Here is a 25727-nt window from a genome sequence, read left to right as displayed (position 1 = left end):
AGTGTGATCATTTACTTGAGTAAGGTTTGACTGCCAGATCTTTACATTGAAATTACTTTTCGTTCTGTGCAATTTGCAAATAATCTGTGTGGTGACATTTGACATGTTCTTTAACGACGTTTCTCTTAAAAGTTTGACAGGATCATTCTGGGTTGCAGAATAGTAATTTCCTAACTCTTCCATTTCTTCTACATTTATTGGATGGGATTCTTTATAAAATCGGGCTTTCCTATATAAATTACTGATGAAAACGGATGGTAAATGCTTCTTTTAGTTAACAATTTCAGAATAAGGAGTTGGTGTAATAATCGCTTTCAGTGTGGCGAATTAAGTTTTTTACTTTTATTTTTTTTAGTATCAGTATAGACTACTGGGTTTTCCTTGTCTCTTTCTCATATTCTCTCCACCTATTCTTTCATCCACTCCACTTCTTGATCCATGGCGATTGCTACCTTTTTCGGCACTACGCCTGAACTTTCCAGTTAGTCCTCTAGGTGTCACTGGTTTCCCTTGCGTCCCTACACTGCCGCTCTATCGCACATCTCCGTTTTCGCAACTGACCATCTCGCTGGTACTGACTCGATTCAAGGAGACGCTCTAGGCTCTCGGGAGGCCGTTAGCATTGTGTGGGGAAAGTCTGGACTACGCGTCGCCTCGCCGGCCCCGGGGCGGTTAGCGCTTCCGGGGTCGAAGGGTGCGCGGGGTTGAAAGCGGGCCGCTCCGCCCCGTCCCCCTCCCAGACCAGCAGAGGCAGCAGCCGGAGCAGCCGCAGCCTGCGCCCTCTCCCGCCCGCCCGCCCTCCGCCCGCCCGCCCGCCCTCCGCCGCCCTCCACCCGCCCCGGGGTCTCTTTCCCCCTTCCTCCTCCTCCTCCTCCACCCCCCCCTTCCTCCTCCGCCCGCCCGCGGGGCCCCCCTTGCCTTCCCGCCCGCCCCTATTGTTCCGCCCCCGGCCTCCCGCCCTTCCCCTTCCCGCCCGCTCCCCTTTTCCCCTCAGTCGTCTCGCGCCTGCAGGTAAGCTTAAAAATTTCCCCTCCTCCCCCGGCAGAAGCTTCTGTTTCCACTCATGCCATCTTTCTTAGAGGTCTCCGGTCCTAGTCACGAACCCCGGTCTCTCGTAGGCCCGCGTGAGCGCCTACCACCTCAGTCTCTCCGGCCGGCCACTCACGCGAGGACCTGGTTCTGGCGCGGCCTAGTAGGCCTCGCGCAAGGCCTACCCCCTCCCCCCCCGCCTTTTCCCGGTGGCGGCTGCGCAGGAGTCAAGGAGGGCGCGCGCGCGGTAGGGGGGGGCGGCGGTGGATTTGTTGGTTGAGGGGGGTGGGGGAGGCGATGGCCGGCTTGCTGGCCGTGCGGGTGAGCGCGGCTCCCCGCGGGGGTCAGGCGCTGGCGCAGCCACACGAGGAGGCGCTACTAGTCCGGCCCCTCCCCCTGGATCGCAGCGCCCCCCCCCGACCGAACCGTTTATTTTTCCTCTCTTTTCTAATTGAGGGAAGGGGGGGGCTAAGTGGCAAAATGCTTGGATGACTGAGGGGAGGGGGGCTGCGGAATTAAAGAAAGGGTAGGCGGGCTCCCAGTTACCGAGTTATTCAGGACGTTCTCTCAGGGTAACGAATTTTGAAATTACAAAATGCCTACCGATATAAACCCAGACCGAGCTATTTATAGAGGGGTAATTGACTTCATGATTAACAGCTGGATTCCTGGGATGGGGTACACTTATACTGACATGAGAGAAGTATGACAGATTTCTTGGATTGCTTTAATGGTTTGGAGTTAAAAAATGCATATTTGTGCCTCACCTGAAGAAATAACTTCAAATGTTTCATTTTGTGCCCTTGTGATTATTGTGGTATTTGTAAAGTACTTCCTATTACATCTTAGCTAGGAAATTAAGATTTTTACCATAATTAATTTAAAAAAGGAAATCATTCTGATAGACTCAACTATTTCTACCAAGCCTTTTTCCCCCATGAGTGAAAAGTGTTGACTTGTGGGATTTGGGCAGCAATTGGCTATATTCTGAAAATAGGAAAATAATGTGCATTGGGGATGCACTTATATAATGCACTTACATTCTGAAGTAGACAGGAGACAAATTTACCATGTACAGAATGGTGTGGCAATCACTAAAACGCTTCTGAAAGTATTTAGGGTCCGACCTTTGTTAACAACAAAATTAAAAGGGTGTCTGGTTTAGTGAAGGGAGAAAACTAGCTATAGGAGGAGTTTTGAAGGGATGGATACTGAATTATGTCATTAAAGAAATTTAACAGAACTTGTGAGAGGCACTTTTAAAATTGGTCCTAAGGAAGTATTGAAGGCAAACACATATCCACAACCAATTTTTTTTCTGCATATCACTAAGCGCATTGTTTGAGGGGATGAGTGAAGAAAGGGACGTCTTGAAAACAATTACAGAATAAGTTTTTAGATGTATTAGTTTTATATTGTCTTTTTGGGAAGAAATCTAAGATTTAATAGATGTGAATAAAAACTGAGTGGCAATAAAAGTTTTGTACAAACAAAACAGGTTAGGGGAAAGAGAAAAGGACTTGATTGGACTAAATGTATGGAGTCATTCCAAAGGGGAATGTGGAACTCCTGTCTGCATGGCTGCATCTGGGATAGATGCCTCTTTCAGTTAGGTTGTTGACACAATTTAAAAATCATTTGATGTCATCCATCAACATTTGAAATTTTTAATGTGGGATACATCTCAATTTCTTTATCTAGAAATTGCTACTATGAAGATTACTTGTGTTCTCTAGCTTGTAGTTCCAATTGTTACTCCACAGGGAATCAAAAGGTCATTTGCCCTTAATGTAAGTTGGTTAGTATGGGGTTTGCTCAGGTGTTTGAATCTTTTTGAAGCTTACTTTGTTGAAGGACAATTTGGTGCAAGTTCAGCAATTCCCTTAGAACCACTGCCAGTAGAAGGAATCTTCCTCATCCCGAGAGTCAGCGGAAAACCTATCATTTATGAGAGCAAATTGGAAAGTTGCCTTCTATACTGTGTAACCACCAGAGTTTTAAATGTTAAGCAGTTGTGCTGGGTGTATGTACAAATTGGATAGGAAAAGAATCATTTAGAAAACATTGATAATGGCAGAAATAACTTTGGGAAATATTCTCCTATTGTTTTCTTCCTCTGATTTTGGTCATGTTTGCATTTCAGTTTTTGGCTTTCACCCCCACCAGTGACCAAAGACTTGACCACTCAAAGTCCAGCTCCCCATAACACTGCTCGACATGGACACCGGTGTGATTGAAGGTGGATTAAATGTCACTCTTACCATTCGGCTACTTATGCATGGAAAGGTATGCACCAGCTTGGGAAATTGGGTCATAGTAACTGCTAGGGGAGGGGCCAGGAAGAGCAGACATGCATCTTGGAGCTCATCAGATTAACACTGTGGGGCGTCTGGCTTTAGTACTCTTCTCTAATGGAATAGATGTGAATATAGTGGGAAAGTGGACAGATTTGACTAGGAAGCTCCACTGAGCAGGAAATGCTTAACTAGAGGTTAGAGCCAAAGACTGTCTCATACCTGGATAGTAAGATTTTTCTAATGGATGTTGCTATAGGTTGTAATAGGTAGATTTCACAAATAATTTTAGGGAAATTTAAGGGGGTGGTAAACATTTAGTTTTATAAAAGATAATTTATATTAAACACAAATTATAGTATTTAGCCACCACTATGTGGTTATTCATTTGAAATTCATTGATAGCTTTACTCTTAAATTCTGATTAAAGAATAAACCTTTATCTCCCCAACCCTCAGTAAATCTTAAAATCTCTCCTTTTTTGCTGGGGGTTGGGGTTATTGAATCCAGGGGAACTTTGCCACTCAGCTATATTCCCAGCCCTTTTTTCTATTTTTAGTTATAGTTGGACACAGTACCTTTATTTTATTTACTTTTATGTGGTGCTGAGGATCAAACCCAGGGCCTTGCACATGCTAGGTGAGCACTCCAACGTTGAGCCACAACCTGAGCCCCCCCCAAGCCCTTTTTTTTTTTTTTTTTTAATTTTTTTTAGTTATACATGGACACAATATCTTTTTTGTTTATTTTTTATGTGGTGTTGAGGATCAAAACCAGGGTATCACACGTGCAAGGCGTGCACTCTACTGCTGAGCCACAAACCACGCCCCACCCCCTAGCCCTTTTTATTTTTGACAAGTTCTCCATAAGTTGCTGAGGCTGGCTTCAAACTTATGATCCTCCTGTCTCAGCCCCCTGAGTAGATAATATTATATGCATATACCATCATACCCAGCTCTCCATTTCTTTGGAGTAGTACTTATCATAATAGCAGTTGGACAGCTGGATAGTTAGAATTTATTTTTCATAATGATGAACACTTCTGAATTTCCTCTTAGTTACACTAGTTTTTTCCATTGCAGGAAGTTGGCAGTATCATCGGAAAGGTAAGTAAGATAATTTCACTTCAACACTAATTACTATTTAGTCAGTCTGAGTTGAAAAAGCAGTTGGAGCTCATCATTGACTTTTCCTCTTACAGAAAGGAGAATCGGTTAAGAAGATGCGCGAGGAGGTAAGTTAGGGGCTTTCGAGTTTTGTTAGCTTTGGAAAGTGAAACTCTTTTAAAACATCTGAAAGTTCTGTTTGAGAGATTAGATGGGGGAGAGCTCTATAGGGAAAGTCTATTTTTTTTAGCTTGATTATTTTATTGGTGTTGAGAATTGAACTTGGCCTCACCATTCTTAAGACAAGTTCTGTATCACTAAGCTTCATCCCCAGTTCTGTTTCAGTTATTTGTAATGACAAATATATGCAGGAGTGTATACTTTTCAGAGAGATCTTGGAGTTTATTCAGGACAGCTGGTATAGGCTTTGTTTGAGGACAAACATGGGACAGTGTTTGATTTCTCCCCCACCCCCCAGTGTAGGTAGGTAGCTTCTTGCCTATGTTAAAGAGAGGCTATACACATCCTATATATGTTCTGATCTTTTTTGTCTCTTAACTACTTTTGTTTCTCCTCCTTTTTCAGAGTGGTGCACGTATCAATATCTCAGAAGGGAATTGTCCTGAGAGAATTATCACTTTGGCTGGACCCACTAATGCCATCTTCAAAGCCTTTGCTATGATCATTGACAAACTGGAAGAGGTTCGTTGTTTTTTCTCCCCCACCTCCTGGTTTTTTTGTTTGTTTGAGACAGGATCTTGCTATGTTGCCCAGGCTGCTTTTGAAATCCTGGGTTGAAGCTGTCTACCTGTCAGATTCTCCAGTAGATGGGACTACACGTTTGTACCACTATACCCAGCAAAAAAAAAAAAAAAGTGTTGGCTCAAACCCAGAGCCTCAAGTATGCTAATTAAGTACTGTACCACTGAACTATATCCCCAGCTCTTTTTTACATTTATTGCTAAGCCTTCAGAGTATATTGTTGCCCTCTTCCAGTTGATTGAACTAAATTAATGCACTTTTTGTTAGGAGCTCTGTTGAAACTAATATATTTCATTGATTGCAGATATTTTCCAGTCTGCGTGTTGTTATATTAAAAAAGTATACAGATACTGGTAAAAAATGTTAAGTTGTACTTGGAGGGCGAGCCCTAGGTAATCAGAAGCAAAATAATCATATCGGAGGTTTTGTTATAAGGGAGGCCAAGCAACCATTGTCCTAGGTCATGTGTTCAGCTCCCCGCTTGCCCTCCCTATGCCTGCTGCAGTAATGCTGCTAATTGTGCAATTGATACCACAGAAAAATGCTGCTTGGTTGGTGGTTGGTACTTAATGGTGCCTGAAATCCTATCCTTGCCCACATTAGAAATGTTATCTTTTTTTTTTTTTTTTTGTGCTAGGGATCAAACCCAGAGTCTTTTGCATGCTAGACAATTGCTGTACCACTGAGTTATATCCTCAGCATTAAAAATGTTGGTGCATGGTGACACATGCCTGTAATCCCAGCAGTTTAGGAGGCTGAGGCTGGAGGATTGAGAGTTCAAATTCAAAATAGGGTTGGGATGTGGCTCAGTAGTCAAGTGCTCCTGAGTTTAATCCCTGGTGCTCCACCCCACCAAAACAATTTTTTTTTTTTGAGTATCATGGCCCTGTTAATTCTCTTGGTTACTTGTATTAAAAAAAAAAAATCAGGAAACATCTATTTTGGGGGGCGTAGGGGGTTTGAAACCAGGGTGCTTAACCACTGAGCCACATCCCCATCCCTTTTTATTTTGAGGCAGTATTGCTGAGTTTCTTAGGCCCTCACTAAGTTGCCAAGGCTGGCCTCGAATTTAGGATTCCCCTGCCTCTGTCTTCAGAGTCTCTGGGAGTATAGGCATGTGCCACAATGCCTGGCATACTGTCCATTCTTTAACCACATAAGAAACGTCCTTGATTTCAGGGGTTTAAGCTTAAGCATTTCCAAGGTCTCAGTACTAATAGAGGTTAGTCTGAGAAATGACATTTAAACCACTTAATCTTCAAAGGCTAAACTTAACTAGGTTAAAACCATGACTTTTGGATGTGGGATGTTATAGGAAAGATTGTAGGCTTTGAGCCAGTATAGGTTTTGTTTTTGGTTCTAAGAGATTGAACTGAGGGTCTTATGCATTCTAAACCTATGTTGTCTCAGTGACCTGTACTCTGAAGCTCCGGTAGTATCCTTTATATTTCAGAGCTTTTTATTTTTTATTTATTTATTTTCTAAATATCTTTTTTTTAGTTGTAGATTGACAGAACATCTTTATTTTATTTATTTATTTTTATGTGGTGCTGAGGATTGAACCCAGTGCCTCATGTGTGCGAGGCAAGCACTCTACCATTGAGCCACAACCCCAGCCCTACAGAGCTTTTTAGATGTGATCAGAGAAAATACTCTGAGCCTCTGTTTCGTCATCTATGTAATGGTACTTTTTTTGGGGAGGGGGTATGCTGGGGATTGAACTCAGGGGCACTCAACCACTGAGCTAATTCCCCACTCCTACTTGGTATTTTATTTGGAGACAGGGTCTCATTGGGTTGCTTTGCACCTCGCTTTTGCTGAGGCTGGCTTAGAACTCGCAATCCTCCTATCTCAGCCTCCAGAACTCCTGGGGTTACAGGCATGCACCACCGCACCTGGCTCATCTCTTTAATATTTAATTTTAACCTCATTCTTTTTCTGTTGCTTGTTAACTCCAATTTATAAAACAATTGCTTTTCTCCCTACTTTTAGAATACTCTCTCTGAGGGTGAAAGAAAATTATGGCTACTTCTGAGCAAGTTTGTAGAAGTTGTAATCTTCATTTACTTTGGTGCAAGGCATGGAATTTGAACCTTTTTTGGGATGGTTATGGCATGACATGTTCTTATAAGAATAAATGGTTATTCCTAGGTGAGGTGCCAAATGGTTGTAATCCTAAGGATTCAGGAGGTTGAGGCAGGTGGATTGCAAGTTTGAGGCTAGCCTGGTCAACTTTCTCAAAATGAAAAAAATAGGACTGATGATGTTTTTCAGTGAGACCCAGTCTCTAAGTAAAATACAAAAATAGAGCTGGGGATGTGGCTTAGTGGTCAAGTGCTCCTGAGTTCACTCCCTAGTACACCCCCAACAACAAGAACAACAAAAGAGACATACCCATAGGTTTAACACCCAGGTCTCACACATCCCTACCCCCACATACACACAAGAGTAAATGGTTCTTTTATGGAAGTTACAGGTTCCTAAGGATCTTCTTAAATGTGTATCTTTTAAATATTCTGACCAGCTTTTTTCTTTTTGTAGGACATCAGCAGCTCTATGACCAATAGCACAGCTGCCAGTAGACCCCCGGTCACTCTGAGGCTGGTGGTCCCTGCTAGTCAGTGTGGCTCTCTCATTGGAAAAGGTGGTTGCAAGATTAAGGAAATACGAGAGGTTGGTTATGCTATACTTAAATGTTAACTATTCTAAATGTGGTTCTGTTAGCTCTTGGTATAATTAGGAAATGTTAGTACTTGATGAAGACTGACTAAAATAATGGTATTAGAGGACTACAATGATTGAACTGAGAGTAAAAGTACTATGTAGTTTTTTTTCCTTTTTTGCACAACTCAGATTTTATATCATTATTTAGTGGTTCTAGGAATTGAATCCAGGGTTTTATTTATACTACACAAGTGCTTGCTTTCTCATTAAGTTATATCCCTGTCCCTTTTTGTTTCTGTTTTTCCCATTAGGACTGTGATACTCTTATCACAGGCGCTGTGTGTGTGTGTAATTAATTTTTTAAGCATTTATTTTTTAGGTGTATGTGGACACAATACCTTTATTTTATTTTTATGTGGTCCCGAGGATGGAACCCAGTGCCTCACACATGCTAGGCAAGTGCTCTACCTCTGAGCCACAACCCAAGCCCCCGTATATTGTTTTTATTTTTTTATATATATATTTCTTTTTTTAAATAAATTTTTTAGTCTTTGGTGTACCTTTATTTATTTATTTATTTATATGTGGTACTGAGGATTGAATCTGAAGCCTCACACATGCTTGGCAAGTGCTTTGCCACTGAGCCAAAACCCCAGCCCTTTATTTATGATTTTTAAGAAATATTTATTTTTTTTAGTTATAGTTGGATACAATACTTTTATTTATTGTATGTGGTGCTGAGGATCAAACCCAGGGCCCTGCATGTGCTAGGCACGCACTCTACCACTGAGCCACAACCCCAGCCCTATTTACGTTTTTGCTTCTGGAAGTGGGGTGCTTAACACAGTTATATCCCCAGCCCGTATTTATTTTATTTTATAAGACAGGTCTTGCTATGTTGCTTAGGGCTTGTTGAGTTCCTGAGACTGGCTTCCCACTTGGAATCTTCTTATCCTCCTGAGATATTGGCATTACAGGTGTGCACCATCATGCCTGGCTTATTTTTATTTTAAGATGGGTTCCTGTCAAGTTTTCCAGGCTAGCTTTTTAATTTTTAATTTTTTTTTTTTTTTTTTAGTACTGGGGATTAAGCCCAGGGACACTCTTCCACTGAGCTACATTTCCAGTAACTTTTTTTGTTTGGTACCTGGGATTGAACCTAGGTGCACTTAACTACCCAGCCACATTCTCCAACTCTTTTTATATTTTATTTGGAGATAGGGTTTCTTTAAGTTGCTTAGGCTGGCTTTTTTTTTTTTTTAATATTTATTTTTTAGTTTCAGGTGGACACAATATCTTTATTTTGTTTTTATGTGGTGCTGAGAATCGAACCCAGTACCTCACGCATGCTAGGTGCGCGCTACCACTTGAGCCACATCCCCAGCCCCTTGGGCTGGCTTTGAACTCAAAATTCTCCTGCCTCAGCCTCCTGCATCACCATGCCCAGGAACTTTATTTTATTTTAAAGACCTCTTTACTAAATTGCTGAGTCTGGCCTTGAACTTGCAATCCTCTTGCTTTAGCCTCCTAAATAGCTGGGATTAGAGGCATGTGTCATCATGCGCCTAGGATTAGTGGGTTTTTTTTTTTTTTTTTTTTGGATACCTGGAATTGAACCCAGGGCCACTTGACATCCCCAGCTTTTTTTGTATTTTATTCAGAGATAGGGTCTCACTTAGTTGCTAAAAGTGCCTCAGCCTCCTGAGTCGCTGGGATTACAGGCCTGCGCAAGGGATTCATGTATTTTAATAATAAGTCAGGATATGAGAAAGTTAACCAGAATTTTCAATAAGTTTTCATTTTGTTAGCAAATGTGTGCAATTTGGCACCTTACATATGAGGCAACGTATACTTTCTCATATCTAAAGCATTTACAGTTTGATATGTTAGAGTAGCGATGTTTTTCTTGGCCAGATTTCCATGTAGCAAGGGAAAACAGGGAATGTATGTTCAGATACAGTTGTAATCTGGATCACTGTTTAATAATGAAGTTAAATTAGGTTATGGAAGCTTTTAGTTGTATCTAGGGGTTACTGAATTTGGTGTTGGAATGAAACTTGAAGTGGTTCCTAAAGAAAGAATTGAGTTGGAGAGCCTTTTGTAAATGCTACGAGAACAAAGATATTGGGCCGTGTGTGTTAAGCCCTAGAAATGGTAACTGGCCTATAGAATGAAAGGTGGGTGGGTGATTATTATAGTTTTTTGGGGGCCCACAGAAGCTGAGAGGAAACTGTTTAGAGGACCTTTTTCTTGAGCAGGTTAAATTTAGGCTGTTGTTCAGGCTTATTCTTTTCTTAAAGGATATTTTATTTTTAACTCCCATTAAACAGTACTATCTATGAAAAGGGAGGAATGGGAAGGAACAAAGAAAGGGGAAGATGGACAGGATAAGTATCCACTGAGCTATAAAATCTAAAATAAATACTGTGAGTATTTGAAAGAAAAAAATTTTTTTTCTGATTTTTTAATTTCTTTTTACCCCCAAAGAGTACAGGGGCTCAAGTCCAGGTGGCAGGGGATATGCTCCCCAATTCAACTGAGCGGGCCATCACTATTGCTGGCATTCCGCAATCCATCATTGAGTGTGTCAAACAGATCTGCGTGGTCATGTTGGAGGTAAGCCCTCAGGCTCATGCTGAGAGTGGGGGAAGGGCAATTCTGGGGACAGGAACTGATCTATATTTAGTAAGACTGGAATTAGGTGAGGCTGTTAGTAGCCTTCAATGGGGGTGGGTACAAAGGTTCCCTGAGTTCATATTTTCCTTCCCCCAGCTTTGACTTTTCCTATGGTCTGTGAACAAAAATAGAACCTGCTAACTAGCAGTGATCTTTTGGCTTAGGACAGTTTTAGCACAGTTTACAAGGGTAGATGTCAAGATTCACTACTTGAACTGAGTGGACAAAATATTCATTTGAGTTCCTGAGAAGCTAAATGACCTTTTGGAATGCTATACATTGTTAACATGGAACTTGAGCACATTCTTTAATTTCTGGCTTTCAAGCAGGATATATTCTAAAGGATAGTGAATATAGAACAGAATGGTGAATTTGTGGTAGTATTTGAATGACTTATGTGTCTGGCTAATACACTAGTATTCTATTAAAGAGGAAAATTATGGGGTAAACCTTTTTTTAAGTTATATGTAATTTGTCCCATACTTTATCAGAAAGTGATTTCCAAGTGGAGTTAAAATTTAAATTGGATTTCTGAATAGTGTGTAGTGCAGACACTTCTATATTATCCTAGTCTCATGTTTTGGGTACTTTATTTCAAACTTGGCTTTATTTTCTCTTCAGATTAAAATATGAAATCCTAAAAATTATCAGCTAAAATGTACACAGAGTTTTTTTGTGTGTGTGTCATTAAATACATGGAAATAGTGCATAAAATTATTTTTAGGGGTATCTTCTTTAATGATTAATGTGCGCTGGGAGTAGTCCATGACTGTCTTACTGCTTTAAGGCAAATAATTGCAGATTTGAGATTAGATCTACCTAATGATAACTTGCTGTAGGTAAGGGGATGGAAATAATAGTTTTTAACTGAACTGTGTGTGCTAAAGCCACACAGCTGAAGCAGCTTTGAAACCTTATCTCTTTTTGTTTTTTTCCCCTCTGACTCTCTCCCAGTCCCCCCCGAAGGGCGTGACCATCCCGTACCGGCCCAAGCCGTCAAGTTCTCCAGTCATCTTTGCAGGTGGTCAGGTAAGACAGTTCTTATTGGTTGGCTAGAATTAACATAATATTTGAAATGTCAACTCCGCCAGCAGCACACCAAGCCACTCTGCATGCTTGCCGATTACTCTGGCCATAGTTTGACTTGCTTTTAGTTTTATTTTTGTACTGGAAAAAGCCTTGAATGCCAAGCCCGTATTTAATTTTTAACAGGCAAAGGAAGTTTTGTAGGCACTCGGAAGAGGTAATTTATTTTGTAATTTAATGTGGGATGGGTTAGGAGAGTTAAATTGCCTCTGCGTCACTACTTCTCTCTTTCCCACCCCATCCATGCTTTTGTATGTGTGGGGTGATCTTTAGAGGTCTGAGTAAAGGTAGAAAAGAATTGGACCTCTGAAGGAGAGTTCTGGATGCTGGTCTCAAAATTGGGGACGTCTGAACTTGAGTGTCCTACAAACTTCCCCTTCCCTCCACCTCACCTCCCCTGCTCCTACCCCTTCACCTCCAAACTCCAGTGTATTGTCAATATCCCAGACTCTTAACCTCATAAATACTGGTTTGAACCACATGGCATAATTGAAATCAGCTGGGGTAAGAGTTCAGCCTACAAGAATAGGAGGGGGAGAGCATGTTGGGCTGTGGTGCTGTGACCTTTGGTGTTAGAGCAAGAACACCAAAGCACCCCTTGGGCCTCTCTCTACTCCTTCCTTACCAATCTAAATTCTTCATCTTTTACACATGGTTTATTCTAAAGTTAGATGTGTATGACAAGAGCATTGATAAAGCACCATGGTAGTTTTATGCGTTTGTTAGTATTTGAGAAATTGCTAGGCCAGTTTTTAAAATACTGGGATTAAGATTGAAATAGTGGTGTTCGTTTTGGTAGCTGTGTAAGCAAAGTGCCTATCCCCACTTGGGTCTGGCCTGTTAATAAGCATATTACCTGTATTTGATTTGGAAGTCATTTGAAGGGAGAGTGTAGGCTTGGAGTTTATCACATTGGTAACTATACTGAAGTGGCATGAAACCAAACAAGTTTCAGGGGCTCAGTTTGTTATATAGTTCTAGGAACTTTCACAAGAAGTTAATCATGTCACAGTATAATATTGAGACAGTACCTTTAGCACTGCTCTTGTGTAAACTGGATTAGTCAAAGGGCTCTTAGTCTGGATTGTTGGGCAGGATAAGCAAAGGCAGGCTTAGTCAGTATTGAGACAGGAGGGTTAGCCTTAAGGGTTTTCCGTTCTTAGAGCTCCAGGTTCCTGTTCTTCTGGATTCTCCCACTCCCATTTGGAATTATAAGGGGGTCCTATGCTGTGTGGCAGCAATCCTCTCAAAACTACCCTTTTTTCCCTTCTCTCCTGTCCCTCTTACCCCCTTCATACCTCTTGGCTTTCCTCCTCTTCCTTCCTCCCTTTTCCCCTCCCTTCCCCTTATTCAGTTGACTACCCTCTAAACAGCTTGCAGCTTCTTTCAATGAGTTGCCCTTTCGTGGGTCATTCCCATGGGCCTTTTTAAAATGGACCAGTTCATAACAGTGTCCACAGATGGACCTGTCTTTTGTTCCTTTGTGGCAAAGTGGGCTCTGTAGGGGTTCAATTTAATCCCATATTGACCAGGAGCTGGTATCAGCTCTGTTGTCCCACCCCTTCATTATTGAAAATAGCCCAATTGTGCATTGTGAAATATGCCACTAGGTAACATTTTTTTTAATTCACTGATTACAGCTCGTTTCAAATTTGTGTCGTGAGCTCCCTTTTAAAGGAAAAAAGAAAAAAATAAACAACTTTTTTTTGTGTGAATTTCATGCTGGTGACAAGGTGCCGGATTGACAGCCCTGGAGACTGAAATCCTCTATTTATCCACAGGACAGGTACAGCACAGGCAGCGACAGTGCGAGCTTTCCCCACACCACCCCGTCCATGTGCCTCAACCCTGACCTGGAGGGACCACCTCTAGAGGTGAGAGGGGATGTTCAGTCTCCAAGGCTCACTCAATCCTTCCGCCTCAGCCGAGACTGCCAACACACGGGGGGCCAGTGGCGCTGGTGATTTTTGTGCTGTGGACACCACCTGTCCACGGGGACCTGGACTTGACCCCCCCACCTCATTTCACACAGGCCGCGTAGCCCACCAGATGGTAACACCAACTCTTCTTTTTTTTTTATTTTTTATTTTTTTATTTTTGGTTCAACCCCTTTTCTCCCTCTCCTATTCCTCCCGCCCTATTTTCACCTTTCTCCCACCCCTACCTGGGTGCACTTTTGGGGATACTAGCCACAGTGATGTGAGAAGCTTCACATCCTGTTAACCAGCCATTTCTTCCTTCCCCTCCCTCCCTTTTCCTCCTTGCCTCCTACCCCCTTTGCCCCAAGACCCAGCTCCCTTTTGGGAGGTTATTGTGTGGTGGGAGGAGGGCGTAGTGGGAGCTGCAAGTGCCTTTTATGGAGGGGAGGTGGGAAAAGGTAGGACTTGGACTTAGAATATAGCGATTTTTGTGTTCTTTCTTCAACTGTATAGTGTTAGTGACCCAGCTTAAGGTTTTTAGGTAGATGTAGAGAAAAACAAGTTAGGGAAATGTTTGAAAACATGTCATGTAGTTTTGTTTAGGTATAAATCATTCACGGCACCACAATTGGTAGAGGACTGGGGTGGTACTGGGTGGAAGACACCATTTTCCTTCTAGGCTGTCTTGTATACAGGGAAGAAGCAGGGGCTTGGTCAGTCGAGGCAGTGCTTAATTGCACTTCCACTTTTTCATTAAAACAGATAAGCGGGCTGGGGTTGTGGGTCAGTGGTAGAGCGCTTGCCTTGTACATGTGAGGCCTTGGGTTCAATCCTCAGCACCACATAAAAAATAAATAAAGTTACTAAAAAACAAATATGTATATTTTGCCTTAATTACAGAGAACTTGGCTGCTTCTATAGGATCCCTGAAATAAAGTAATTATATATAGGGTTCAAAGAAGGCCAGCTCAGGTCTGACTATATTTGTAAGACTCCATCTATTGCCTCAGTGCCTCGCCCCTTTGTCTAGTTCAGTTCTGACTTCCGGCTAGTTGAAATCTGTTGCCCCATTCCCCGCACTGGGTGGCTGTCCGTGATTGGTTTTTAATAGGAATTGTTTTCCTCCTTTTGTAGGCCTATACCATTCAAGGACAGTATGCCATTCCACAGCCAGATGTAAGTTTTGTTTTCACTTCTTTTTCTGAAAAGCTCCTTCTCCCATCCAATATTGTCTGTGACTCCTTCCTCCCAAGTATCCCGAAGTGAGTTGGGTTTTTAAACATTTACAGTATCGTTACCCTCACAGGGTGAACCACATTTTGGCTCTTAAAAAATTATAACCAGAACATATAGAACCTTGTTTGCCTTTTGACGTTTAACCCCTGGAAATTATATTTCAATAGGTCATTAGCTTCTTTCCCCTGTGTTTCAGATTACTCTAAAAGTGAAATGTTCCATGATATACTGTCATTTTTATTTAAATTGACAGTGGACTGTGCTTCCTTGAATAGCATTCTCCTTTCCATGGGAGGAGTGGGAGGAAGGTTTGCTGTTGGGTACTCCTTCATCTGAGGTGACAACTTAAAACATATGGGGGAGGGTGGAGGGACTTAAACACAGGGAAGGATAGGAAGTTTAACATTTGGGAATTCAACTCAAAATCTTCCTTGCCACTAAAAAAAAAAACACCTGTTTTAAAGTGCTAATATTTAGACTTTGTTTAAGGGCGTTTTCTTCTGCACTCTTCCTTTATCCTTACTAACCTTTTCAGGTGCTGAGCATTAGACTTGGATAGTTGAGTTTGGTTCTTGGTTAGTGGCAGGACTTAGGAGAGGGAATTAGACCTGAAGTGGGATTACTTTACACGAGCTAGGGTGGTTTAATGGAGATTTTAAAACAACAACAAAAACACCTGTAGAAGTTGTTGGTGGTGGGGATTAAACAGTTTGGTTTCTTCTCAAAGCCCTCCCCTTGCAGTCTCCCTGCCCCCATCATTTCCTTCCCTTTTCCCAGTACTGGTGGAACCCTGCATGGTGTGTTTTCCCTAGCACCACTGCACAGTTTGTTTACCTAGCCTGTCTGTGCTTGTCCCTGGGGCAACTGTTGCAATGGCTGCAAACACCTTCATTAAGTAGCCCACAAGGGGATGGTTATTGGGCTGGTACTGTTGCTTTTCTTTTCACTTACCCAAAATGCATTCATTCTCTTATACTGATACCCTCTGTATTTGTTTTCCTTTCCTTTCATATTCTGCCCATTCCCTGGATTGTATTAAGAAGGCCAGTCATTCCCCTGTGTTGTATTTGGAGTAGTAGAGTCAACTTGGGGATTCAGGAACTCTACATTTTCACATGTGAGTGTGCTTGAGCCTTGACTGTGTTACTTTTCTAATGCCATCCTTTCTTGTTTGCTTCCTGCAGTTGACCAAGCTGCACCAGTTGGCAATGCAACAGTCTCATTTTCCTATGACGCATGGCAACACCGGATTCAGTGGTATGGAAACCTCAGTGTTTATTTCTGTAAGGTGTAGTGCAAGACAGAGGCCAGTCCCAAGGTCTCAGCTTGACATCTGTTTAAAACTTCATTACCCAGCATCCTGCTGGTTTAAACTTGGCCTACTATGGCTAAACCCAAGGAGGTAATGTGTTTGTTAACTTGGTTTTCATTTGGGGTGAGTTATTTGAAAAGAAAAATAAAGGTCCTGGAAGGTTTGGGGGTGAGGTTTGGGGATGCTTGTCAGGCAAAGGGTAGGCTGATATTTCTTAGAACCATTGTGACTGTTGCCCCCTTGATCTGATCAGCATCCCCTTTCTCTCCACCAGCTATTCAGACTTGGGTAGAAACAATCCAATTGTGCCAAATTGTGTAGTGTTTTTTTTTGTTGTTGTTGTTGTTTTTGTTTTTATTTTGTTTTTTGGGCTTTTTTTTTTCTGTATAAGGAATAACTTGTCCGATAGGGTTAGGATGAGACCACCAAACTCATTTTCACTTGTATCTTAACAGGCATTGAATCCAGCTCTCCAGAGGTGAAAGGCTATTGGGGTAATGATTAAAAAAAAAAAAATCTGTAGTATTCTACTGTTATATTAATAAACTGGTGGGAGTCTTGTTTCACTGCCCATGAACCATATCAGCAACATGCACATGGCAGAGAGGAAGCTGAGAGAGCAAAGGGGGTGGGCCTGGTGCCCCCCAGGGTCCCTTGATGGATCTGGCCAACCCCCTTTTAAAAATGGAATTGAGCAGGACTAGGATTGTGAAGATTATTAGCCAGTTGACCTGGCCCAGTCCAGGTGTCATTATTGATGGGTATGAGTTTTTGTTTTTTTCCTTTTTTCATTGGAAAACCAAACAATAACCAGAGCAAATTGAGCAAAAGACAGGGGTTAATCTGGAGAAATGAATACCCCTCACATGACTGCCATTTCATTGTACCTGACCTTAAAGTTTAGTTTAGGAGGATAAAGGCATAGGGTGTTAATCTGACACGGGTATATTTAAGTCAACTCTGCATGTGTGCCAAAAGTCCATGGTACCAAATAACAGGCATGATATTGGCATTGGTGTTAGTGAGCATTGTGTGAGATAAAATTGGAACACAACAGCAGGAAATCCTAAGCAGAAAAGGGGAAGAAGTGAAGGACTTGATGTTTAGATTTCGGTTCAGATTTTGTCCTGTTTGAGGATACCATGCTCCCTTGCCCCTTGTTTCCATCCCCCTACCCCAATAGGCGGGGCTTTGCAGGAAATGGCATGAAATCAGCTCTTCTGAGTGTACAGAAGAACCTTTCCAGCATTATTTCTACATCCCTCTCCCCTTCTTTCCTCCTTGGAGGCTTCCAAGTTAGTGATGAATCCCAACAGCCAATGCTGGGTTTCCAGTTTAATTTCTTTCTGTTAGTTTAATGTGCAGTTCAGTGTGGTTCTGAATGCTGTGCATTGAACATTCTTGCTCTCTTCTGTCTTTTAGCAGGTTTGGATGCATCTGCTCAGACTACTTCTCATGAACTCACCATTCCAAACGATGTAAGTGTACTAGGCATTGGTTTCCAAGAATATAAGTGCCCATACTTGTAAGCAAGCACTCTATCACTAAGCTACATCCGCAGCCCCCAAATTAAGTTTTTTTAAACTAAAGAGAATTCGGGGTACTAACAATCCTAGAAAAAATTTATTGACGTGGAAAACTTATTGTGAGGCAGAATGAACATTTTTTTTTTCCCCTCAGGTAGAAATTCCATTTGCCTTTGTTTCTTGTAGAATCTTGTAGAACTTTTATCCTTAAAGCATTGGGTGAAATGATCTTGAATGTTAAATCTGTGCTTTCTAACATGGTAGCTACAGACACTGTGGTTATTTAGGTTGATAAAAATAAAATATTTTAAATTCAATTTCTCAGTTTGATTAGCCACAGTTCAGATGTTCAGTAAGAACAAATTATTGTCTCATTACTGTTTATAGTATTGGACTGTTCAAATGTAGGTAATTATTTTCTCTTTTCCTAAGACAAAAGCTTTCAAAATTATCTAGAATTTTTATCATTGTAGTAAGACGGTGTCCATGGCAGATGATTTTTTTAAAAATAAAATATTTTTAGTTGTAGATGGAAACAGTAATTTTATTTTATTTTATTTATGTAGTGCTGAGGGTCGAACCCAGTACTTCGCACATGCTAGGCAAATGCTCTACCACCAAGCTACAACCCCAGCCCCTCATGGCAGATGAATTTAAGCATCATTGCTACCCAGAACTGAAGATGCCTTTATTGATTCCTAGCCATCTGACTAGGTTTTAGTAACATCTTATTTCTGATCTGTTTTTTCTTTGGAGTTAATACTCTGAGGAAAGGAATAATGAAGAGCTGGTGTTTGGAGTAGCAGTTTGTTTGCAGATAACTCTGACCCATAGTGGTAAGACAAAAAGTTGGGTCAGGAATTGAAATGGGATCAGTAAAAATAATTCTTTTTTTTTTTTTTTTTTTAAGAATATATGAGAAAGAGTGGATTGTGGATAATATTTCCCATTACTTAGTTCTTAGATCCAAGTTGTAGAAGAGACAGTATAGAATTCTTGGACCTAGCCATACAAGTTTTAATTTGTTGTCTTTTTTTCTTTTAAGTTGATTGGCTGCATAATCGGGCGTCAAGGCGCCAAAATCAATGAGATCCGTCAGATGTCTGGGGCGCAGATCAAAATTGCGAACCCAGTGGAAGGATCTACCGATAGGCAGGTTACCATCACTGGATCTGCTGCCAGCATTAGCCTGGCTCAGTATCTAATCAACGTCAGGTAAGATTGCCCTACCTTTTACCTTAATTCCAACATAGTAGGGGTATGTTGGGGAACATTGTAATACTTTATTATTATAGGACTACTTGGGGATGGGTAGAGATGGCAAAAATAATTTTTTAAAAAATATAGCCCTGCTTTCTTTCATCATTAGATTAAAAAAATCATTCCAGTAACTTTGCATGGGGTGACATAGATTGGTTGCATTTAACTTTTGATAACTTTGGAGTTGGAAGAGATTGTGTATGACTTCACTAGTAGGACAGTGCTCTGGCAAGATCAGCCATACTGACAAAACCCCCAAAAAACCACGTTTCTCTTTTTAGTCATGTCACATAGACCAATATTTCTTGACATCAGAGCACCTTTAATTGAATTTAAAAAGCACCCTTAATTAATAATAGAGAAATGCACTTCAAAGCATTCTCTTGGAGGCAGCCATTACCATTTCTTCTGTATTTTTTTAAATATAGTTGTGGATGAACCTTTATTTATATATGGTGCTGAGAATTGAACCCAGTGGTGCACACATGCTAGGCAAGTGTTCTACCATTGAGCCACTACCCCATCCCCTCACTTGTTCTTAAAAACATCCTTTTTTCCCTCAAATTATAAGTGTTTGATTATTTGGGAATGTTGCAGAAATACCAGGTGTATTTTCTGTCTCATTCTCATTCTTTAATGACCACCTGAGTTTTTTTTTTGTTTTGCTTATCCCATACCAAGGTAATGTTACTACATACAGTTGTAAGGTAGCTGTTAATAGTCTAAAAAACTTTCCCTTAGGAAATAGTTTTTAGCTCATGTGCTAAAGTCACATTGTTAATTGCTTGCAAACAAACATTTTAAAGCCATTGTGTTAGTACATTTCCCAAGGGCTTAGGGATCCTTTTTATGGGGAGTGTTATTCAGTTATTATGTACTTATCTCCTACCTATTAGGCCTCTGTAGCATGAAAGTTTTATGAGTTCTTAAATGTGGTAGGTACATGGGAAAGGCTTTCATAAGTATGAAGTCTGTATTCTTGTCATTGTTATACAGACCAGTCTTTACACCATGGTCTTCTATCCCTGATCAGAGATGTCTAAGTTCCCTAGTAGTGGTCTTGACATTTCCCTTAAGTTTTCTTTGAGGCACTATTAATTTTTACATAGAAAACACTTTCCTATATCTAGATCTGTTTGTTTCTTCAGCTGCCAAGTACATCAAGTCTTTAATAGTCAAAGCGGTAGAAAACTAGACACTGAGACTGTTGGCAAAGATTCATTTTCTTGTTCTAAGTGGGTATTTGAGGGGAGTTTCAAGTGGCAAAAATCATGTTATTAGAATCTGGAAAATTTTTTCTTGGGTTTTTGGTAGGATTGTCCTGAATATATTGTCAAGAGAGTTTCCATTATGACTATTTTTCAATGTGGCCTGTTTGCCTGGCCCCTGTAGTACTGTAGTAGGTCAGTGGCTACAGTGTATGGATTTTTTTTTTTTTTTTTTTTGGTACCAGGGATTGAACCCAGGGCACTTAACCCCTGAGCCACATCCCCAGCCCTTTTTGTGTTTTATTTTGAGACAGAGTTTTACAATGTTATTTAGGGCTTCCCTAAGTTGCTGAAGGCTGGCTTAGAACTAAAAAAATTCTCTTGCCTCAGCCTTCTGAGCCACCAGGATTAAGCTTCATTTAATACTAAAGCAAGGATTGTGCATGCACAGTACTTGCTGTTCACTTTCTCATCTTGGCCAATTTGAATGCAAAAATCAACTGTTTGATTATTTGGGAATGTTTTATTTTAGGAAGAATTTTTCTACTTTTATTAGTGAATTCTGAGTATTTCTGCTTTGCCTCTTTTAGTTTTCATGGTGACATTCAGTGCTTTCTGTAGTTAGTTGATTACTCTGTCATCATCCTTTATGGATTGAAGCTGACAATGAACAAAGGTAAATAAAATAGAATCTTTAAAAGGAACCTCCCTGCTCCTCAAGTTATTTTTGAAGGGTAGATTTTCTGGATAAAGTTCAGCTAATAACCTGTAGTTTTGGCTTTTAAACACATGTAGGCATTTGGGAGATGTAGATGTTTACTGTTAACTTAGAGGTTACTTTAGGAGTAAAAACAGCATTATTTTTGCTTTTTTAAAAACCTGAGTGTTTGGGGAGTAAGTTTCTTTCTGTAAAGTCTGCATTAGATGTGTGGTCAGTCAAAACAAAGAGCCTTTTGATACTCCACCACCTCCCACTAGAAGAGCTTCCCCAGTTCTTATCTATACTTCAGTTCTTATGCTACATTCCTTGAAGTTTGAAATTAGTCAGTGACCTATTTTGGATACTTGTCCCTTTCCATCTTAAACAGAGTTTTTTGTGGAGATGTAAACAGACTAACTACACATACATACAATTTAGAGAATTCTGTGTAACATTCAGCTTTATAAGCAATTGTTATGTAATTTTCCTTTGGAAGGGGAAATTAACATTTGATTAGTATTTGAAACATTCCTTCTTGTTTGGAGATTGAATACTTTTTCATTTTCTACCTGAAAGTGTTTCTTTCTTGTAAGTTGGATAAAGGATATTTGGAAATATGTGCCTTGTATGATTCCTTTTTTAGTTTGTTAGTTTTTTCTTCACCAAAGCAGTTTTAAATAGCATTGTGGAATAGAAAATGGCAAAGTGTACATATTTAGAGGGTGGGACACAGGCTAAAATACAGTTTGTCAGAAGTTGATGTAAATCTTCCTAATTGGCAACCAAAGACACTTACTGATATAACTGAAGCGGTTTTTGTCCTGTACTTTTTCCCTTTTGTGGTCTTCCCTTCCACCCACCCTTTTTTTTGTTCCTTTTTTCCTCTGTTACAGTTTAGAAAACGCTAAACCCTCCTCCCAGGCAGCCTCCGTCACGATCCCTGATCACCTCAGCATCAACCTCTCTCAACCCTCCACCCCTTCTTCTTCTTCTTCCTCCTCCACCACCACCCCCTCGCTCGCCACAGCGGGGACCTCCGACGCACCCTCCAGCCTCCCCAACCCTCTTCCGACCGCCCCTTGTGTCTCCAGTCTGCTTGGCATGAAACCCATCCCTCTCCTGGCTCTAAATGTTGTGTCTGCTGCTAAGGGTACCGGGGCTTCAGCTGCCACCACCACCACCTCTGCGGTGCCGTGTGTAACTAACAAACTGAAAGGGGAGAAACAGAGGTTCTCCCCCTACTGAGTGCATATCTTGAGGCACCTTCCTCAAGTGTGTATTGGTTCATTTTGTTTTATTTTGTTAACACTGGTGAGAACCAAATTATTGTGAGCTTGTGACCGTTTTCCTTTTACTACTTTGGGGTATATCTGGGTGGGGGTGGGGGCAATGATAACTCTTGTTTAGGTTTAGGCCATTTCAGCTGAGTGCCTGTTTCAGAGTCTGACTTGTTGAATTCTTTATCTAGAGCCACAGTTTTTGCTCTTTCTCATTCTGTTACCTTTTTTGTAGCTTTATTCTGCCTTGCAATATAATAATGTGTTAGGCTCTGTGTTAATGAATAAAGGCTTCTCCGTTACCCCCCCACCCTTTTTTAATTATTAAATGGTTAAGCTATCAGCAGGCCTTTGGCCAAATTTGTGTTTCTAGCTGTAATAAAGTTGCCACAGTAACAACCTTAGTTCACCGTGTGCTGTGACGTGTAAAGGGGTGGGAACTTGTGACCTGTGGCTAATCCACTAGGAAGTCTATACAACTGCATTGGACTTTTGTGTCCCAGGTTAATTATATAAATCTTTGACAATATTGCCACAAAGAGGAAAGGGCTGTGGCATTTTAGGTGTGAGAGTTCTTCATAGATCTTCATTAGTGAAGAAGAGTTTCTCATATCCCATACCTTGCCAACAGCAGGTAACAAGGGTGTCTGTCTGAGGTAGTTATCGTGAAGATCTCTTCCAAGGCATATATATACAAATCACTTAACTTCTTCACGCAGAATGGTGGGACAAGGTGGAGTAATTCAAAGGCAGGCAGCTACTGTCTAGTTCCTGTGAATGAGCATTACCCTTCTTCCTGTGACATTTGAAAGATCTTGAACAACCAATCTGTGACATTGTCCAGAACTTGAATAGGATGCTGACTAATCCTAAATCAACTTCAATTAGTCATCTAAGTTCCTGTACCCTTCTGGTCTCTGCCTACCCTTCCTAGCTCCAACACTATGATAAGTAGGAAATTATAAGCTTAAATTTGAAGCACCCTTGGGGATCAACTAATTTGTAACTCATTAGTCCTCTCAAATAACGAAAAAAAAAAAAGTCCCTAAGCATTTAGATTTGTGCCTTGCCTTTACTCAGTGTACTTCCCTGAGGTTAATTCATTTGTTTTTTGGTGCTTGGATTTGAACACAGGGCTTGCATTCTATCACTGAGCTGCATTCCTAGTTGCTTTTTCATTTCCTTATTCCAGGATGCACACAAGTCTGAAATGATGGGCTGCGGGTAGCTCAGTGTTAGAATGCTAGTTTGGCATGTGCTAGGCCCTAGGTTCAATTCCCAGCAGTGCTCTACACAAACAAAAAACAGAACTCTAAATGTAAAGGCAGGAGGCTTCCAATTTTCTACATATTGCCAGGGTTTTGAATATATAATGTTCTTCCCCAGAGCAATAGAGAAAAGAACTTGATGATGAGAGATTTCTCCTTGATGACCATTTTCTACATTACCTTTGGTTGACATTGCTTAAAAGAGACAAGAAACCTAGCTATTCACAAGTATTCCAGTATTTTTCTCTGATGTCATCCCAGATTGGGAATATGAATTAGCATTATATGCCCATATCAGCATGATGAAGGTTTGGAGGGACAAACTTGTGCTTAATTGTCCAGGTAGAAGTTTTTGTGTTAGTTGCTCTTCCTTCTATAGTTAGGGACTTAGCATACTTATATCATGAGGGCTTGGTCTTTTTTTGTTGTTGTTTTAAATAGGAAGGCCTTTTAACCTAATGAATATTCATAAGAAGGATTTCTGAGCAGCAGTTCAATTAAGGGGCCTCCAAAGATACTGGGTGTTAAATTTTTTAAAAGCTTAGAGCTCCCCCATGTGGTTCCAGATTTCTTAATATATTCTTTGCAGTGCTGAAGATTGAACCACACTGCCTGCATGCTAGGCAACCACCCTGCCACTGAGCTACATCCCCAGCCCGCTGTGTATTTCTTGTTCAATTTTTTCCTGTCCCTGTCTCCTACATCCCCATCCCTGCAGAGTCCTGCTTATGTTTGGTGTAAGTACTGGACAATTCTTTTTGATCACTGTAGGGCCAGAGTGCTACAACTTTTTTTTTTTTTTTTAATGGTCCTAGATTTAAACTGTGGGCCTTTGGTTCCCACAAAACCCTTTTATTCAGGGCTTATTGTTGACCTTGCCCTAGATCTTTTCAAGAATTAAATATTATTCTTGATGAGGTGAAGAGATAATTTCTGATTTTAAAAATAGTTTGAAGTTGAAGGACTCTCTAATTTCCTGACCTTTGGTTTTCCCTTCTGGCTACTTTTGGCTATGCCTTGTTGTAGAAGGGTTATAGATGTGAGTTGGCAAACTTTCTTGACCAGACACCACCAGTAGGTCATGCTAGTCAATTTAGAACCTTTTATGAAATTATTTTAGAGAGTTAAGATCACTTATTCTTACATATTTAGTTCTGTTCACAGTGTAAGCTAAGTATCTAAGCAGTAACCTAATGAGGCTACTTTCAGATAATGTTTGTTTCCCAAATGGCTATATTTTACTTAGCAGTTTGGGAGGAGGTAAATATGAGCAATAAAGAAACATTACTTCTGTGTATCCATGTCCTCCAAGAACAGTCTTTGTGGAGGAGCATATCTTCAGAAAATCTAGAAGTTCTAGAGGGCACAGCTTGAGGAACGACACCAACATTGTTTCTGTTCTGAGGTAGTTTGCCTGAGGAAGCTTAGATTGAAAGTCCATTAAAAAAAGGTCATGGGCTGGGCATGGTGGTGCACATCTGTAATCCCAGCAACTCAGGAAGCTAAGACAGGAGGATCACAAGATTGAGGCCAGCCTGGGCAGTTTAGTGGGGCCCCAAGCAATTTACTGAGGCTGTCTTAATTTAAAAAGGACTCAGATGTAGCTCAGTGTTTAGAACCTCTGGGTTCAAGCCCCAGTATATCCCCACCCCACCTTAAAAAAAAAAAAAGTATTACAGTTCTGGTTAATCCAAGAAACTGAAGTGTGATTACCTTCCCCTTCCTCCTCAGTCAGCCAGGCTGAACATTCTAGAGGCGAGGTGCACCTGGGCACTGGGAAAACTAACTTTGAGTTCTTGTTTGTTTCTATGTTACAGGCTTTCCTCGGAGACGGGTGGCATGGGGAGCAGCTAGAACAATGCAGATTCATCCATAATCCCTTTCTGCTGTTCACCACCACCCATGATCCATCTGTGTAGTTTCTGAACAGTCAGCGATTCCAGGTTTTAAATAGTTTGTAAATTTTCAGTTTCTACACACTTTATCATCCACTCGTGATTTTTTAATTAAAGCGTTTTAATTCCTTTCTCTGTTCAGCTGTTAATGCTGAGATCCATATTTAGTTTTATAAGCTTCTCCCTTTTATTTTTGTTTTTTTTTGTTTGTTTGTTTTTTTTGGCTCATGAATTTTTCTGTTTGTCATGGAAATGTAAAGAGTGGACTATTAATACATTTCAGTTTAGTTCTGTAATGTCAGGAATTTTTCAAAAAAATTAAAAGATGGACTGGAGCTTTTTCTTTGTGAATAGAAACTGGATGCCACAGTGATTCATGTGGGTTTTATTCCTGTTGTCTTCCTGTTATTTTTGTACCTTTTATTCCTTACAGGACCCTGATTGGGTTTTGAATAGAAGCCTTTATTGCAATTAAGATATTTTCTCCTGTTCACCACTCCCATGTTTTT

The 25727-nt window shown here is 40.8% G+C and overlaps 1 protein-coding gene across 18 annotated transcripts; it reads left to right on the top strand.

Annotated features, from left to right (window-relative positions):
* Nucleotides 1-758: 758 nt before the first annotated feature.
* On the top strand, nucleotides 759-25591 carry Pcbp2 (poly(rC) binding protein 2). 18 transcript variants are annotated; one of them, XM_027949909.2, is made up of 15 exons: nucleotides 759-1011; nucleotides 3173-3315; nucleotides 4406-4429; nucleotides 4525-4557; nucleotides 5015-5131; nucleotides 7733-7864; nucleotides 10343-10471; nucleotides 11474-11560; nucleotides 13399-13491; nucleotides 14671-14712; nucleotides 15957-16029; nucleotides 16540-16578; nucleotides 17510-17562; nucleotides 18656-18825; nucleotides 21672-22459. In XM_027949909.2, the coding sequence occupies exons 2-15, from the start codon at nucleotides 3247-3249 to the stop codon at nucleotides 22021-22023; spliced, it is 1413 nt and encodes a 470-aa protein (XP_027805710.1). In that variant the 5' UTR covers nucleotides 759-1011; nucleotides 3173-3246; the 3' UTR covers nucleotides 22024-22459. The 18 variants fall into 18 exon arrangements, with proteins under 18 accessions (XP_027805710.1, XP_027805713.1, XP_027805709.1 ...); XM_027949908.2 differs by having other exon boundaries at nucleotides 760-1011; nucleotides 17507-17562; XM_071609809.1 differs by having other exon boundaries at nucleotides 761-1011; nucleotides 11486-11560.
* Nucleotides 25592-25727: the final 136 nt, after the last annotated feature.

The sequence above is a fragment of the Marmota flaviventris genome, chromosome 3 (genome assembly GCF_047511675.1).
Source record: "Marmota flaviventris isolate mMarFla1 chromosome 3, mMarFla1.hap1, whole genome shotgun sequence".
Taxonomy (NCBI): Eukaryota; Metazoa; Chordata; class Mammalia; order Rodentia; family Sciuridae; genus Marmota; species Marmota flaviventris.
This window is presented reverse-complemented; position numbering and strand designations above follow the sequence as displayed.